The sequence below is a fragment of the Triticum urartu genome, chromosome 6A (genome assembly GCF_056163025.1).
Source record: "Triticum urartu cultivar PI428250 chromosome 6A, HENAU_Tu73, whole genome shotgun sequence".
Lineage (NCBI taxonomy): Eukaryota > Viridiplantae > Streptophyta > Magnoliopsida > Poales > Poaceae > Triticum > Triticum urartu.
The window spans coordinates 19,579,302-19,594,132 of NC_141878.1; the positions used below are offsets into that span (position 1 = coordinate 19,579,302).

Sequence of the window (14,831 nt, forward strand, 5' to 3'; positions counted from 1 at the left end):
TTGAAACGGAGGGAGTAGGATTTAGCTGTATTCAAAATTCTGAAGTATCGTCTCCAATCAAATATTTGGATCTCCAATCCCAAGCCCTGAAAGGCACATGGAAAACTGAAGAGCCTTAACATACGCTTCCGCGCTATGAAAGCGTAAGACGTAGGTGCGCTTCTGCCGAGCACACAAGTAACCATCACTTGCCCCAAATCCCTTCTGTTCCTTCGACGGCAGGGCGGCGGGCGGCGATGGCATTCGATCGACGGGCTCGTGAGGTCGGATTGCGACGGGCGCGGCTGTGGTTGTTGGGTCACGGCGGGGCACGGCGGCGCCCTCGCGTGCGTTACCTACGGCGCAGAACACCTCCGCCGTGAGTGGTTGCTGTCTCCGGCGAGCTCCGCAGTGAAGGTACAACCTAGTAGTTCAATTTAATTTCATTTCTCTGTCGCCAACCTAGTTTAATCACCAGATCTGTATACGCCCTCAAGCAAAATACTATAGACTAGTACTAGTAATTACGCTTATTCTTTCGAGTAATAACACCGTAAAAGATACTCGGAGACGACAACAGTAAGTGGGCGACAACTCTGCAGTAAAAGATTCAGCCTCCTCCAGCTGGGCTCAGTCGCTGCGTCAAATGTGCTCGCTGTAATCAAGAAGCCATACTCGTTTGTTTAATCACAAGTTCAGATTCAGACCCGGCCATGTAACTAAATTACCCAGCGCACATGATGGTGCCTCGGGCCTTGTAATGAAGACAAGAGAAATGCCAACTTGACACAAAGCTTGTAGCTGGAATGGATTCACCTTACTAATCCACATGCCCTTGCCAGCTGCTGGCTAGACTCACATCTGCCATTAGCACCACCACCTCCACATCACAGCCAGGAAGCAGAGCCATGGAGGCGACGGGGGTGAGCTTGGGGAAGGCCGCGCTGGGCGGCGCACTGGGCTATGCCACGTCCAAGGCGGCGGAGGAAATCGCGCTGCAGCTCGGTGTCGAGCACGATGTGAACTTCATCAGGGACGAGCTGCAGATGATGCAGTCGTTCCTGATGACGGCTGACGAGGAGCAGAGCCAGAACAAGGTGCTCACCACCTGGGTGAAACAGATTGGGGTCCTGGCCTACAAAGTGGAGGACAGCCTCATGGATTTTGGCCTCCACTCAGAGAAAAGGCCATTTTTGGGGTGCATTCCCCGCAACCCAGGTGACCGACGCCGCATCGCCAAGGAGGTGAAGGAGCTGAGGGCTGAGGTGGAGGATGTGAGCAACAGGAACCTGCGCTATCGCCTCATCAAGGAGAGCTCATGCTCCAATCCTACCGCGGCAGAGGAGCAGGCCAGCATTGCCAGTGTGGCAATGTTTGGCATCACAGAAGCAAGGTTTGCCACCTTTGTGCATGAAAAATCATCAGTGGTGGACCTCCATCAGCTGATTAACAGCAACGATGTGAACCTTAGGGTGATTGCCATGTGGGGAACTTGCGGTGATATTGGGAAGACATCCGCCATCCAGGAGATTTATGATGACCCGAAGGTATTGAAAAGGTTTGGCTTCCATGCTTGGATTAGATTGATGCATCCTTTCAATCCACATGAGTTCCTCCGGAGCTTGGTAAGGCAGTTTTATGAAAATTCACATGATGAGGTTGGAAAGCCATCTTTCAATCCACAAGAATTTCTTCAGAGCTTGGAAAGGCAATTTTATGAAAATTCCTATGATTACGTTGGAAAGCCTGGAAAAGAAACAAGTGTTGGGGCTGTTCTGGCCAAGATGGAGAAGATGGATCAAAGTGATTTAGTCCATGTGTTTAATGCACTGTTGTGTAGCAATAGCTACCTGGTTATCATAAATGACCTGTCCACGATAGAAGAGTGGCATTGCATTAAGAAGTACTTTCCTGACAACAAGAAACAAAGTAGAATCATCGTTTCCACGCAGCAAGTTGAAATTGCAAGCTTGTGCACAGAGAAACCGTACCAAGTTTCAGAGTTCAAGCAGTTGTCCTGTGATCAAACTATTTATTTGTTCCACAAGAAGGTAAGTCTGTTTCTTGCATTGTTTTGTTATAGACTTGTTTATTTCTTATTACAGATGGTTGATTCTTCTTTTCATTTCACGTCTGATTGCAGAATTCAATGGGACAGGTTAACATGGGCACTGTTAGTGTAGCAATGGTCGACAACAACGACGAAGCAAAGGCTGCTACCGTGGAGGAGAAACTGAAGGTGGGACTCCAGCACTGATTGAAAAATCGAAATTCAAATCTTGAATTCCATATCCATAGATTATATTTGGGATGTATAAATGTTCACTAGTGTTTTCTCTTTAGCCACACACACGCGCACAACCTAGCAATCTAGCTTTAGTAGCCTAAACAACTGTGTACGAATGAGCCAATCTTGGTGCTCAAACATCAAAATTTGAGGGAAAGAAAACTGAGACATACCTCCTAGTATCGCGAATTGAAAAAATAAACATTATTTTTAAAAGTGGAACCAAGGATATATATGAAGTTAGATAATTTGTTGGGCATAGTGCTCTCACTAAAATTGGCAAACATTTGTGTATAAATGAGCTAATCCTGGTGCTCAAACTTATTTAACAAACTTTAAAGTTAGAGGGAAATAAAGCTGAGACATGCGTCTTCGTATAATGCACACTAATTGAAAAACATATTGTGCTTTAAAGTTGAGTAAGGATGAACACATTGTATATGGACTTAGATAATCTGTTGGGCATACTACTCTCACAAAAAGTGTGCACCTGAAAATCCTCAACATTTAACTCTGAGCAAAAGTACATAAATTCTCATAGATCTGTTCTTTTTTGTTTAGGTTAACCGAGCATCATGTTCCACCGAGCCTATTTCCTACAGAAACAAAGTTGCTACCAGTGAGACAGACACAGCATTGCCCAGCGATGAAATACATGAGGAAAACCCAGAACCTAACATTGCAGGTGAAGACAAAATTTGTAACTCAACTGCTAGAAAGAAGTTTGATCACAGCAGGACACTGGCACTGGCTGATGAATTGCTTTGTGGGCGAGAAACAGAGAAATTTTTTCTTATCAAATTAGTTGGCCAGCCCGACAACAAGAAGTGTTGTACGGTGATCTCAGTTTGGGGAATGGGAGGTCTTGGGAAAACCTCTCTTGTTCGAAGCATCTACCGGAGCCAAGAACTTGGTGGCTGGAAGCGTGCTTGGGCCACTGCATTGCGTCCTTTTAAGCCAGAAGTACTCCTTAGAGATTTGGCTTTGCAGCTTCAGAATACTATCCAAGAAGATCCGGCTGGAGCAACAACTGGGGCACAGAAGAAAAGCATATCAGTGATGAATCTTCAAGAGTTGAAGGAGGAACTAGCTCGGGTACTAAAAATGAAAAGGTGCCTTGTTGTTCTTGATGATATATTGTCCACCTCTGAGTGGGAGTTGGTCAAATCGTGTTTGTATAATGCTGGAAGGATCATAGTCACCACAAGAGAAAACAGTATTGCCAAACATTGTTCAGTAGAGGACAAGAACAGGTACCATCTTGGTGGTCTGAAAAAGGATGCTGCACTTGACCTCTTAAAAAAGAAGGTAATTTTAGAACTAGTAGCCCTTTTTCCCTTTCATATAGTTTTTGCTTCACATTTCATTACTCTTACCTCATGTAACATTATATTTTTCTCTCAATCTGCAATTTAGAAGTATAAAAGGTGACGTCTTCTCTGAAAAAAAAATGTTTAAACTCTAATAATCTTGTACTTGCGTAATTTTAGATCTAGGAAAATGTCCATTATATCTAGGAACATATTAGATCTGGACCGTCTTGCTAAATTTCAGGAAGGTGCCGTGGTGGGCTCATGTGACTGGGCAGCGGGCTTGGATGCTGCAAGCGGAGCCTCCGTACACGCGGCATGTTGGGGCCTCCGCAGGGTGGTGGGGCGGTGATGGCCAGCAGCTGACATGTTTGCCGGTGCTATCGGGATTCTGCGCTCTGATTGTCTTAGGTTCGAGCGGAGGCCAGGACAACAGCAAGCTTGTTGCTGTGTTCATGTGAGCCACAGTTGGTGTCTCTCTGGGTCCGCGGGGCATCGTTTAGCTTGCAAGGGCGTGCGCATATATCATGTGTAGGTATTTGTGGCTTCGTGTGGCAAGGGGGTGAATGTTGAGGAACTTGTGCCATGTTGTCCCACCAACGTTGCTCAGACGCTTGTCTTGGCTGGTGTCTGAGTGTGTCAGGGTTCGTAGACGATGACCATGCTTTGGCTAGCATGGTTTGTCTGCATCACGAGGCAATGGTCGGACAACATCTGGTGACTTGGAAGTTCACTGCAATAGCTGTAGGGTGGGGATGCAATAGCTAGGTTGCCAGCCACAGTTTGTGGTACAATAAATGTGCCGATCTTTCTTGTGTGCTGCGTGGGCCTGCCAGGGCTTCCTCATTGTGTGTGTCACACCCTATTTGTCCTACTTGGTGGGAGGAGGGTTCACCTTGGGTGTGGCAGGTGCGAATTTGTCAATGGCGTGAGGAGGTAATTCACTGTTGTTAATGAGCCACCATTTTCTCAAGTTGGCATGGCCTAGCTCTACCCTTCTTGCTATATTCTCTCTCCCTATGACAGGCTTTAGCCGGTCTATTGTAGCGGGTGTAAGGCATTAAGGTTATCATTGGTTTGGTGGAGTGCCTGTTGCAATGAGCGTCTAGTGGTTACCAGTTCTCAGCTGTTGTCCTTTCTGTTGATGTTTGTTTGTAATGGCGTAGGCTTATTCTTGTAAATTGTTCCTTTTTTAGCAATGCATCAAGACCAAAGATTTGCAATCTCTTGAACAAAGTTTCATAAAAAAGTTGCAGTTTGTGTGCAAGCAAGTTTGTGCCCTCAATTTTGTTTCCACATGGCACAGAAATGCGACGAAGTTTTTTGTTGAGATTGTAATTAGGTAGGTCCTTGGAGCAATCAACTACATTCTTTCTTGCCCTGAGAAACGTTGTTGTAAAATTCTGCTTCCTTGAGTCAGTTGCCGCATCAAATGTTCTCACCATAGTCAAGGAGTTATATTTGTTTGTTTAATGGAAGCCATCGAAGTATCTCAATTACTTTGTTAGGAGTGTTAATGGACGCCATTGAAATTGCAGCTATAGTAGCATTTTTTTTCATTCAAATTTATTTTTCATTCCACGGGAATTTTTTTATACCTTTTAGATTTTTTGTGAAGTACATTAATAGTTTTTTTACCCAAAACATGTTATTGTAGGTGCACATTTGAATAGTAGCAGTATCTATGATTACAGTTTAGTCCACACCCAGGATACAAGGAAATTTCAATGCTTAGTGAATTCCCCATATGCTGAGAATTTCAGTTTAGTAAATGTTAAATCCATGGATAGTTTTTCGTAAACATACCCTTAGGGCCAGGGCTTTGACTTCCAGAAGGTACAAGTGGAAACTAGGACAAACAAGCTCATGTTACTAAATATTCTTAATTTAGCAACAGTAATATTTTAATCCAAATAGTTAACTTTTTCAAATTATGTCCGTTGCAGGTATTCAAGGACAATAGTGAAAAAACAGATTTAGTCCCAGCTATGATGGAACAAGCAAGACTTATCCTGCAGAAATGTGATGGACTTCCTCTTGCAATATCGACTATCGGTGGATTCCTAGCCACTAAACCAAAAACTGCTATTGAATGGAAGAAGATGAGTGATGGTATTAACACTGAATTGGAGATAAATTCTGAACTTAGGACAATAAAGACAATTCTTATGAGGAGCTACGATGGTTTGCCATACCATCTGAAGTCTGCTTTCTTATACTTATCTATATTTCAAGAAGACCAGAGAATTAGGTGGGGTCGCTTGGTGAGGCGGTGGACTGCAGAGGGTTATTCAAGGGATATGCATGGCATGACTGCAATTGAACTTTGTCGGAGGTACTTTGATGAGCTCTTGGATAGGAGTATGATCCTGCCAGGTGAAGGGACAGACCGATACAGTCAGAAAATCAATTCTTGCCAACTTCATGATATGATCCGTGAAATATGCATATCAAAGGCTAGGGAGGAAAACCTTTTTTTGACGCTGGAGGAAGGATGTTGTTTGAGTGACACACAAGGTGCAATACGTCATCTTGTCATTGGCAGCAACTGGAAAAGGGATAAAGATGTGCTGGAGAGCAAGCTAGACTTGTCACATGTACGGTCATTGACTGTGTTTGGAGAGTGGAGATCATTTTTCATCTCCGACAATATGAGGTTTGTGCGGGTGCTTGACTTAGAGGACACACTAGGGTTAAGAGATCATCATCTTGATCAAATTGGGCAGCTCCGTCACCTCAAGTACCTTTCTCTTCGAGCATGTTGCAGCATTTTATGCCTGCCTAATTCCTTCCAGAATTTGAGGCACCTCGAAACACTGGATGTTAGAGGTACACATATATCTGAGTTGCCAACAACAATCACCAATCTTCGGAAGCTACAGCACCTTCGGGCAGATGGTTATTGGGACCGTGTCAAGAGAGAGGATGACATAGTTGATAAGTATAAAGGTTACATTAATCGTGTTTCCACACGTAAAAGATGCAGCGTTTTGTTGTCTAGAGGTCATCTTTTCTTGAGACCACAAGTTCTAGATGCTGGTTTGAACAGGTATGATATATTCAATCTATACTGCTTCCAGGAGATGGAGCTAGATGGCGTTGTACTTCCTAAAGGGATTGGTAAGTTGAAGGCCCTTCATGCACTAGGTTTTGTGGATGTTTCCGGGAGAAACGGAAATGCCACTATAAAAGAGTTTGGAGAGCTTACTCAGCTACGTAAGCTTAAAGTGGGTGGTCTGAGCTACAGAACCATCAATGAGTTATGGTCTGCCATTGCTGGTCATAATCAACTTCAATCTTTAACAGTTGAAATAGGGGACCCGCATGAAGAGAAGAACATGTTACATGGCTGTTTGGGTGAGGATTTGTTGCCACCAAGCAGCCTCGAGAGCCTCGCTCTGCATGGTAGGCTAGTCAATGTAACAAAATGGATCCATACGCTTCAGAATCTCTCCAAGTTGGTGCTAAGGTTTAGCAGATTGGAGCAAGATGATGCCATACAAGCCCTCGGGGTGCTACCAAATATAGCAGTACTACGTCTGCACTATGACTCGTTCAGGGGGACACAGCTACATTTCCATAGCTCATCTTTCCCGAGTCTCATGGTGCTGGAGTTGCATTGGTTATACAAGCTCCAGTCGGTGTTGTTTTAAGAAGACACGATGCCCAAGCTTGAGCTGCTACAAATTGGTATGTGCGGCGAGCTGAAGGACATCTCCGGGCTGCCAGCCCTCAAAAGCCTCAAAGAAATTCAGTTGCCTAATGCTGGTAACAGGTATAACAGTAAAATATTTGAGGTGCAGAGGCAGGTAGCGGAGCACGTGAGAGTGAACATTATTGACTGACTATTAAACTCTCCCTCCCTCCGTCTGGGTGTGTGTGTGTGTGTTTCCATCGGATTCTTATTACCGTACTTCTCCTGTATTCTACCTACTATACATACAGTAGGACTAGTAATTGATGTACCTGTTGCAAAACTGGGTCACTGTAAGTCTGTAATGCAGCAGTGGTATGTAGGTATCCATGTGTCACAGACTAACGACAGGATGCATCCATGTGTATTCCTTTGTTGTACTCCGTCCGTTGGGGAAAACTTGTCATCGTGGTAGTTTTTCGAACCCCCCCCCCCCCCCCCCCCAGCAAATTACCTACAAACACAGCGCTCCTCTGCTCCCCCGCTCCTCTCCCGCGCCGGAGATCCCCTGCTCGGCTCCCCTACGCCGGAGCTCCCCCGCTCGCCCCACGCCTCCCCTGCAGCTTCCCTCTCCTTGTTCCCCTCATCCTTCCCCATTCTGAGCTTAGACTGAACATTTGGTTACTCCAATTTATCCAAGTTACTCCAATTAATCCAAATTACAGCCACCACTCCAAATTACATTCACTATATAGGATAGACAATTCAGTTTTACACGCTCCTCAAATTATAGAACAAACATCCAATTAATCCAACCGGATGATCCACTGGTGCTCTAATTCAAATCAATTTCACATCAGTCTGATCTACAATGATGCTGCCATGATGTTATCCAAACAATCTCACATCAATTTGTCCATATGGCAGCAATTTCAGGGCGGGGCGCTGGTACCTTCAACGGCAGCACAGCCGGGGTCGCCTGGACGAAGAAGAAGAAGATTGTGGCCGCCTGGACAAAGATCGGGAGCTGCACCACCACTAGCAGAAGCAGCAGAGGCGTAGGAAGACGGAAACAACAGAAGAGGCCGGAGTGGCGGAAGACCGCGTGCCGGCGGCCGAAGCGGACGACGCATGCCCTGAAATTTGCCGGAACGGAAATTAATCAACACTCCGGCAAAACATAGGCCACTTATCGATGGTCATTGCATTTCAATGGTTCAAAATATGAAAAAAATATTCAAAAATATCTTATATATAATCCTAACACTAATTAAACTAGTTTTATTAACTACTTACTAAATAAACTAGTTTTATTATTAACTTACTAAATAAACTAGTTATATTAAGCACTTACTAAATAAACTAGGTCCATTAAGCACTTAATATAAATAAGCTAGTTATATTAATCACTTGCTAAATAAACTAGTTACCTACGATTTGTAAAAACAGAGACAAGGGAGGGAGGGAGGAGAGAGGAGGGGGAGGGGCGGCCGGAGGAGGAGGTGGAGGGGCCGGCCGGAGGAGGAGGGAGGGGCGGTGGGAGGAGGGCTGCCGGCGGAGGAGGGAGGAGGGGGCGGCCGCAGGCGGAGGGAGGAGGGCGCGGTGGGAGGAGGAGGGTGGAGGGCGCGGTGGGAGGATGAGGGACGGAAGGAGGGAGTACCTCGGTGGCGGACGGACGACGGCGGCGGCGGCGGCGACGACGAACGACAATGGTTATCGGCGCGGGCGAGAGTGACTGAGAGGGAGAGTGAGTGAGAGAGGGTCCGCCGCGTGGTGATAAGGTAGGGTTAGTAGTAGCGCGGGTATGAAAAAACGCTACAGGTAAGGAGAATAGCGGTAGCGCGGTACGGTGTAAGGCGCTACTGCTATAACTAGCTGGACGGCGAGGTCATGGCAATTAGAGTAGTAGCGCGGTTTAGAGATGACGCGCTACTGCTATTTTTCTTTCAGCAGCGCATTTTTCCGGCACGCGTTGTTGCTAAATAGCAGTAGCGTCGTATTTTGAAGAGCGCTGCTGGTAATATTCTGTGTATAAGGTTTTCCCTAGTAATGTTCACTTCGTCCTCTGGGACGTGATGGGTGGCAAAAACTGAAGGTGGATCGACAGGAGCTTGGGCAGTCGACGCAGAAGGTAGAACACTCGACAGCGGTATGACGAAGGAAACAGAAGTCCGATTGGCGTCACCGGCGTCCTGAACAACTGGTTCCGCCACCGGCGTCGACTGAGGCATCTTGCCAGCGGACGTTTTCCTGTTCCTCCTCCCCAAAGGCCTCTCTGTCTCGTCCTCATCATCGTCGGGGAGGTCAATGACGTTGGGAGCTGTTAAAAGATCAGTCGCCAAAATTACATTACCCGATTGGATATATTACAGTTCAATCGACAAAAAGAAGACAGAATAACGAAGATCGTACCTTGATTGGAGGTGACCGCATCTTCCATTTCCTCATCCTCGTCCTTATAAGCTGAAGTCCCAGAGGTAGCAGCACTGCCAGTTTCAAGATTCATCTGGTCAAATCAAAGGAAAAATAAACAGCACAGAACGTCGAGTGAATGCGAAAGAAAAACACTCACGCAGAAGCAACAGGGATATCAATCTTAATCTTCGGCAACGCCTTCCGAGGCTTCTGCACTACAACCTTGGACTGCTTTGAGGCTTTCTCAGTCGGTGCCGGAGAGGACGTCCGAGGACGCTTTGAAGAATGGCCAGTTTGAGCGATCGCCTTTTCACGGGCGCTCGCCCGGTCTTGGTCGAGCTTGGATCGCCTCTCCCTGCGAGGAGGCGAGTCGACTTCTTCTTCGTCACTCGAGTCGTCGCTCTCGTCGTTCCCCTCTCCGTCAGAATGCCACTCGCCACTTTCGCCTCCGCTTGCCTCCCCCTCCGGATTTTGCTCCTGCTCTTCATTGGGCATCCAGTACATTTTGGTAAGGGCCTGCAGGAAAACAAGCAGAACAAAGTCAGTCGACGAAGCATAAACAGCTGCACGATTAAATCTAGATTACAGTCGGAAGTTCAGAATTAGACCTTGTCTGGTTCGTAAGACTGGTCGACTGGAGGAATTCTCCTGGCTCCCCAGGGGTTATCTTTGTTTCCAGTGATACTCGTCAGTCACCCCTCCAACGTGGTCTCGTCGACCTCCTCCAGATGGGTCCGAGTGGTGTCATCAGTACCCGAATACATCCACATCGGATGGCCTCGAACTTGAAGCGGTTGGATGCGTCGTCGGAGGAAGACCTCCAACAAATCCATACTGGTCACCCTGTCATGGATAAGCTGAACTACTCGTTCGACCAGCACCTTAACTTGCGCCTTATCCTCCGGGATCACCTTCAAAGGGGAGGGCTTCCCCACTCGGGCCATGGAAAAAGGAGGAAGTCCAGTCGACTGCCCCGGAGTCGGCTGGTCTTTGCAGTAGAACCAAGTCGACTGCCATCCGCGGACCGAATCGGGAAGGATCATGGTTGGAAAGGAACTTTTGCCTCTCATCTGAACCCTAAGACCCCCGCACATCTGGATCACTTGTGTCCTCTCGTCACTCGGATTGCCTTTTTTACCGTCTGGGAGCGACAGGTGAAAATGTGCTTGAAAAGGCCCCAATGAGGTCGGCAGCCCAAGAAATTCTCGCACAAAGACACGAAGGCAGCAAGGCACACGATTGTGTTGGGAGTAAAGTGGTGGAGTTGCGCCCCAAAGAAATTCAAGAAACCCCGAAAGAAAGGGTGGGGAGGCAAGGAAAACCCACGGTCGACGTGAGTGGCGAGGAGAACGCACTCACCCTCCCGAGGTTGCGGCTCAGTCTCGTTCCCCGGAAGCCGCGCCAATTCGTGGGGGATCAGTCCTCCCTCGACCAAGTCGTCGATGTCATCCCGACGAATCACCGAGCGGATCCAGTCGCCCTGGATCCAGCCCTGCGGCAGGCCAGCCCTCGAGGAAGATCCGCCCCGGCTGGACTTCTTCTCCTTCGCCTTCGCCATCGCCTTCTTCGCTCGCTCCAGAGCCACCGTCTTCTATTTCCCCATCGTCGCAGGCGAAACGCGAACGGAGCAGCGGCACTGGGGCGAGAGCAGGCATGGCGGAGAAGTCTGAGGAGGAGGGGGAAGAATGAAAACACACTGTTCAAAAACCCCGGTCTGGCGCCTTATATGAGGTTACTTCCGAGTGACCGACTTGTAGGCCCACGCGATCTTATCAAATCCCGCAAAAGTCGCGCGCACGATATGTGGCGAAAAAGGCGGTGCGGAAATCGAGGCGGCCCTGCCTTATCCCATCCGATTACTGCGGCCTCCTCCGCCCTGCGCGCTTCCCGAAATTCGAATCCCGCGAAATCCACGGATAGCAGAACAACTTGTCAGGCGGAAGATCTCCTCCACATCATCACTCGGAGCTCTTCCAGTAAAAGATCACTCGACCAAAACTAGGAATGGATCAAGGCGACTGAAAAAAAGTTGGTGTCGTCACCTCGGTTCATTGATCCAGAACAAGATATACTCATAGCACGAAAAATGGGTCGGAAGTGTTCTCAACTCCTTCCTCACTCAAACCCTGATCCATTCGGGGGCTAATGATGAAGCTATGTACCTAGGGTACGGTCATGGACCTGTCCAAGATACCTTCCCCAAGGACATCTCTAAAAGAACCAGACACTACACCACAACACTTGATTGCTGGCAGTTAATGTTGGGGAACGTTGCAGAAAACAAAAATTTCCCTACTCGTTTCACCAAGATCCATCTAGGAGTTCATCTAGCAACGAGTCATCAGATGCATCTACATACCTTTGTAGATCACGTGCGGAAGTGTTCAAAGAACGGTGATGATGTAGTCGAACACGACGTGATCCAAATCACCGATGACCAAGCGCCGAACGGACGGCACCTCCGCGTTCAACACACGTACGGGATGGGAGACGTCTCCTCCTTCTTGATCCAGCAAGGGGAGGAGGAGAGGTTGATGAAGATCCAGCAGCACGACGGCGTGATGGTGGATGCAGGGCGTCACAGTAGCAGGGCTTCGCCTATACTACGAGGGAGAGACGTAACGGGGAGAGAGGGAGGCGCCAACGCTGAGGTATGAAGTCCTCCCCTCTCCTCAACTATATATAGGGGTGCCAAGGGGGGGTGGCCGGCCCTAGGAGATGCGATCTCCTAGGGGGGCGGCGGCCAAGGGGTGGGGGGCTTGCCCCCCAAGCAAGGGGGCGCCCCCCTTAGGGTTCCCCCCCAACCCTAGGCGCATGGGCCCTTGGGGGGGTGGCGCCCCAGCCCACTTTGGGCTGGGTTCCCTCCCACTTCAGCCCATGGGGCCCCCCGGGATAGGTGGCCCCACCCGGTGGACCCCCGGGACCCTTCCGGCGGTCCCGGTACAATACCGGTGACCCCGAAACTTGTCCCGATGGCCGAAACAGCACTTCCTATATATAATTCTTTACCTCCGGACCATTCCGGAACTCCTCGTGACGTCCGGGATCTCATCCGGGACTCCGAACAATATTTGGGTTACTGCATATACATATCTTCACAACCCTAGCGTCACCGAACCTTAAGTGTGTAGACCCTACGGGTTCGGGAGACAAGCAGACATGACCGAGACGACTCTCCGATCAATAACCAACAGCGGGATCTGGATACCCATGTTGGCTCCCACATGCTCCACGATGATCTCATCGGATGAACCACGATGTCGAGGATTCAATCAACCCCGTATACAATTCCCTTTGTCAATCGATATGTTACTTGCCCGAGATTCGATCGCCGGTATCCCAATACCTCGTTCAATCTCGTTACCTGCAAGTCACTTTACTCGTACCGTAATGCATGATCCCGTGACCAAACACTTGGTCACTTTGAGCTCATTATGATGATGCATTACCGAGTGGGCCCAGTGATACCTCTCCGTCATACGGAGTGACAAATCCCAGTCTTGATCCATGTCAACCCAACAGACACTTTCGGAGATACCCGTAGTCTACCTTTATAGTCACTCAGTTACGTTGTGACGTTTGGTATACCCAAAGCACTCCTACGGTATCCGGGAGTTACATGATCTCATGGTCTAAGGAAAAGATACTTGACATTGGAAAAACTCTCGCAAATGAACTATACGATCTTGTGCTATGTTTAGGATTGGGTCTTGTCCATCACATCATTCTCCTAATGATGTGATCTCGTTATCAATGACATCCAATGTCCATAGTCAGGAAACCATGACTATCTATTGATCAACGAGCTAGTCAACTAGAGGCTTACTAGGGACATGTTGGTGTCTGTTATTCACACATGTATTACGATTTCCGAATAACACAATTATAGCATGAATAAAGACAATTATCATGAATAAGGAAATATAATAATAATGCTTTTATTATTGCCTCTAGGGCATATTTCCAACAGTTAACTGCCGGGAGAAAAACGTATCTAAGGGCAAACTATCTGCCGGGACATTAGTTTCTGCCGCTAAAATCACATTAGGGCATATGAACTGCCGGGAGAACTTGAGCAACAACTGCGCTGTAACTGCCGGTACATTTTACGGCCCAAAAACTGTCGGGAGAACTAAATTTTGGCCCATAGTCTGCCAGAGACCGCCTTTGCCGTGAGACCCAAAAGTCGGCCCTAAGCGCGCGCCAACGAGAAAAAAAGAGCGCGCGACTTTGGCGGAATTTTAGGCCCAAGAAGAAATACATGCGCCAGCCCTCCTGTAGTCCTGCTCCACCAGACCGCATAACCCTAAAAAAATAAAAAAAATCAGACCGCATCTCCGCCCCCAAATCCACTCCCAATCCCCTCCACCAGACCGTCGCCGCCACCAAACCTTCCCACCGCCGCCGCGCACTGCCGCCCCCAAATCTTCCCACCGCCGTCGCGCGCTGCCGCCCCCAAAGCTTCCCACCGCCGTCGCGCGGCCGCCTTCCACTCAGTCCATCGCTGGCATAGCCCCTCACCACCGCAACCCCTCTGCCGCCCACAAATCGAGACCCTCCACAGGACTGCAAGGCCTCCGCCCCCAACCATCCCACCACCGACGACAGCTCTCCAACCGAGCACTTCCGCCGTCGTCCTCCATCACGGCAGCCCCTCCGCCGCCCCCAACAACCAACCCACTGCTGCCGACCACTACTGTCCACTACTGTCGTTGCCTCACTCCATAGCAGCACTGCCGAGCACCCGATTGACACGGAACAGCACCATCGTCGCCGAGCCACCCCACCGGCAGCCACCATCCTCGCCACCAACCTACTCACGCAGTTACTCCTCGAGCAGGCCTCCCCGAAAGCTTCACCGAGCACCAAGCCGTGGGTCCGCCTCCTCCACACGCGCCCCCGAAGCAACAGGTCGTCGACCCTCTCCTCAACATCCTTTCCATGGACTTCATTGCCTCCTATACTTCATTTGACAGGTGAGATGTTGCAATTTTTGTGCCCTTTTTTTGTTCTGAATGTGCCCTCCTATACTTCAGCACTGAACTATTCCGGCAGTTAGAACAAATCAACAGTTTGTAATTGCTTTGATATGATAACAGCGAAAAAACCATGAACCAGACAGGGTTGAAGGTTGTTTGGTTGTCTAAAAACAATCACTACTACTGTTAGTAGCCCTTTAGATCAAAGGACATGTACTGTTGGTGAT

At 48.4% G+C, this 14,831-nt stretch overlaps 1 protein-coding gene across 1 annotated transcript; it reads left to right on the forward strand.

Moving 5' to 3' along the window:
- The first annotated feature begins 528 nt into the window (after nucleotides 1-528).
- On the forward strand, nucleotides 529-7,653 carry LOC147963330 (disease resistance protein Pik-2-like). Its single transcript, XM_087528053.1, has 4 exons — nucleotides 529-2,030; nucleotides 2,123-2,218; nucleotides 2,828-3,574; nucleotides 5,523-7,653. The coding sequence occupies exons 1-4, from the start codon at nucleotides 888-890 to the stop codon at nucleotides 7,227-7,229; spliced, it is 3,693 nt and encodes a 1,230-aa protein (XP_087384179.1). The 5' UTR covers nucleotides 529-887; the 3' UTR covers nucleotides 7,230-7,653.
- Nucleotides 7,654-14,831: the final 7,178 nt, after the last annotated feature.

Coding starts and splice junctions, on each gene's coding strand:
- LOC147963330 (XM_087528053.1), top strand. CDS start 888: ATGGAGGCGACGGGGGTGAGCTTGGGGAAGGCCGCGCTGGGCGGCGCA. Junction 2,219..2,827: donor CCGTGGAGGAGAAACTGAAG/GTGGGACTCCAG, acceptor TTTTTTGTTTAG/GTTAACCGAGCATCATGTTC. Junction 3,575..5,522: donor TTGACCTCTTAAAAAAGAAG/GTAATTTTAGAA, acceptor TGTCCGTTGCAG/GTATTCAAGGACAATAGTGA.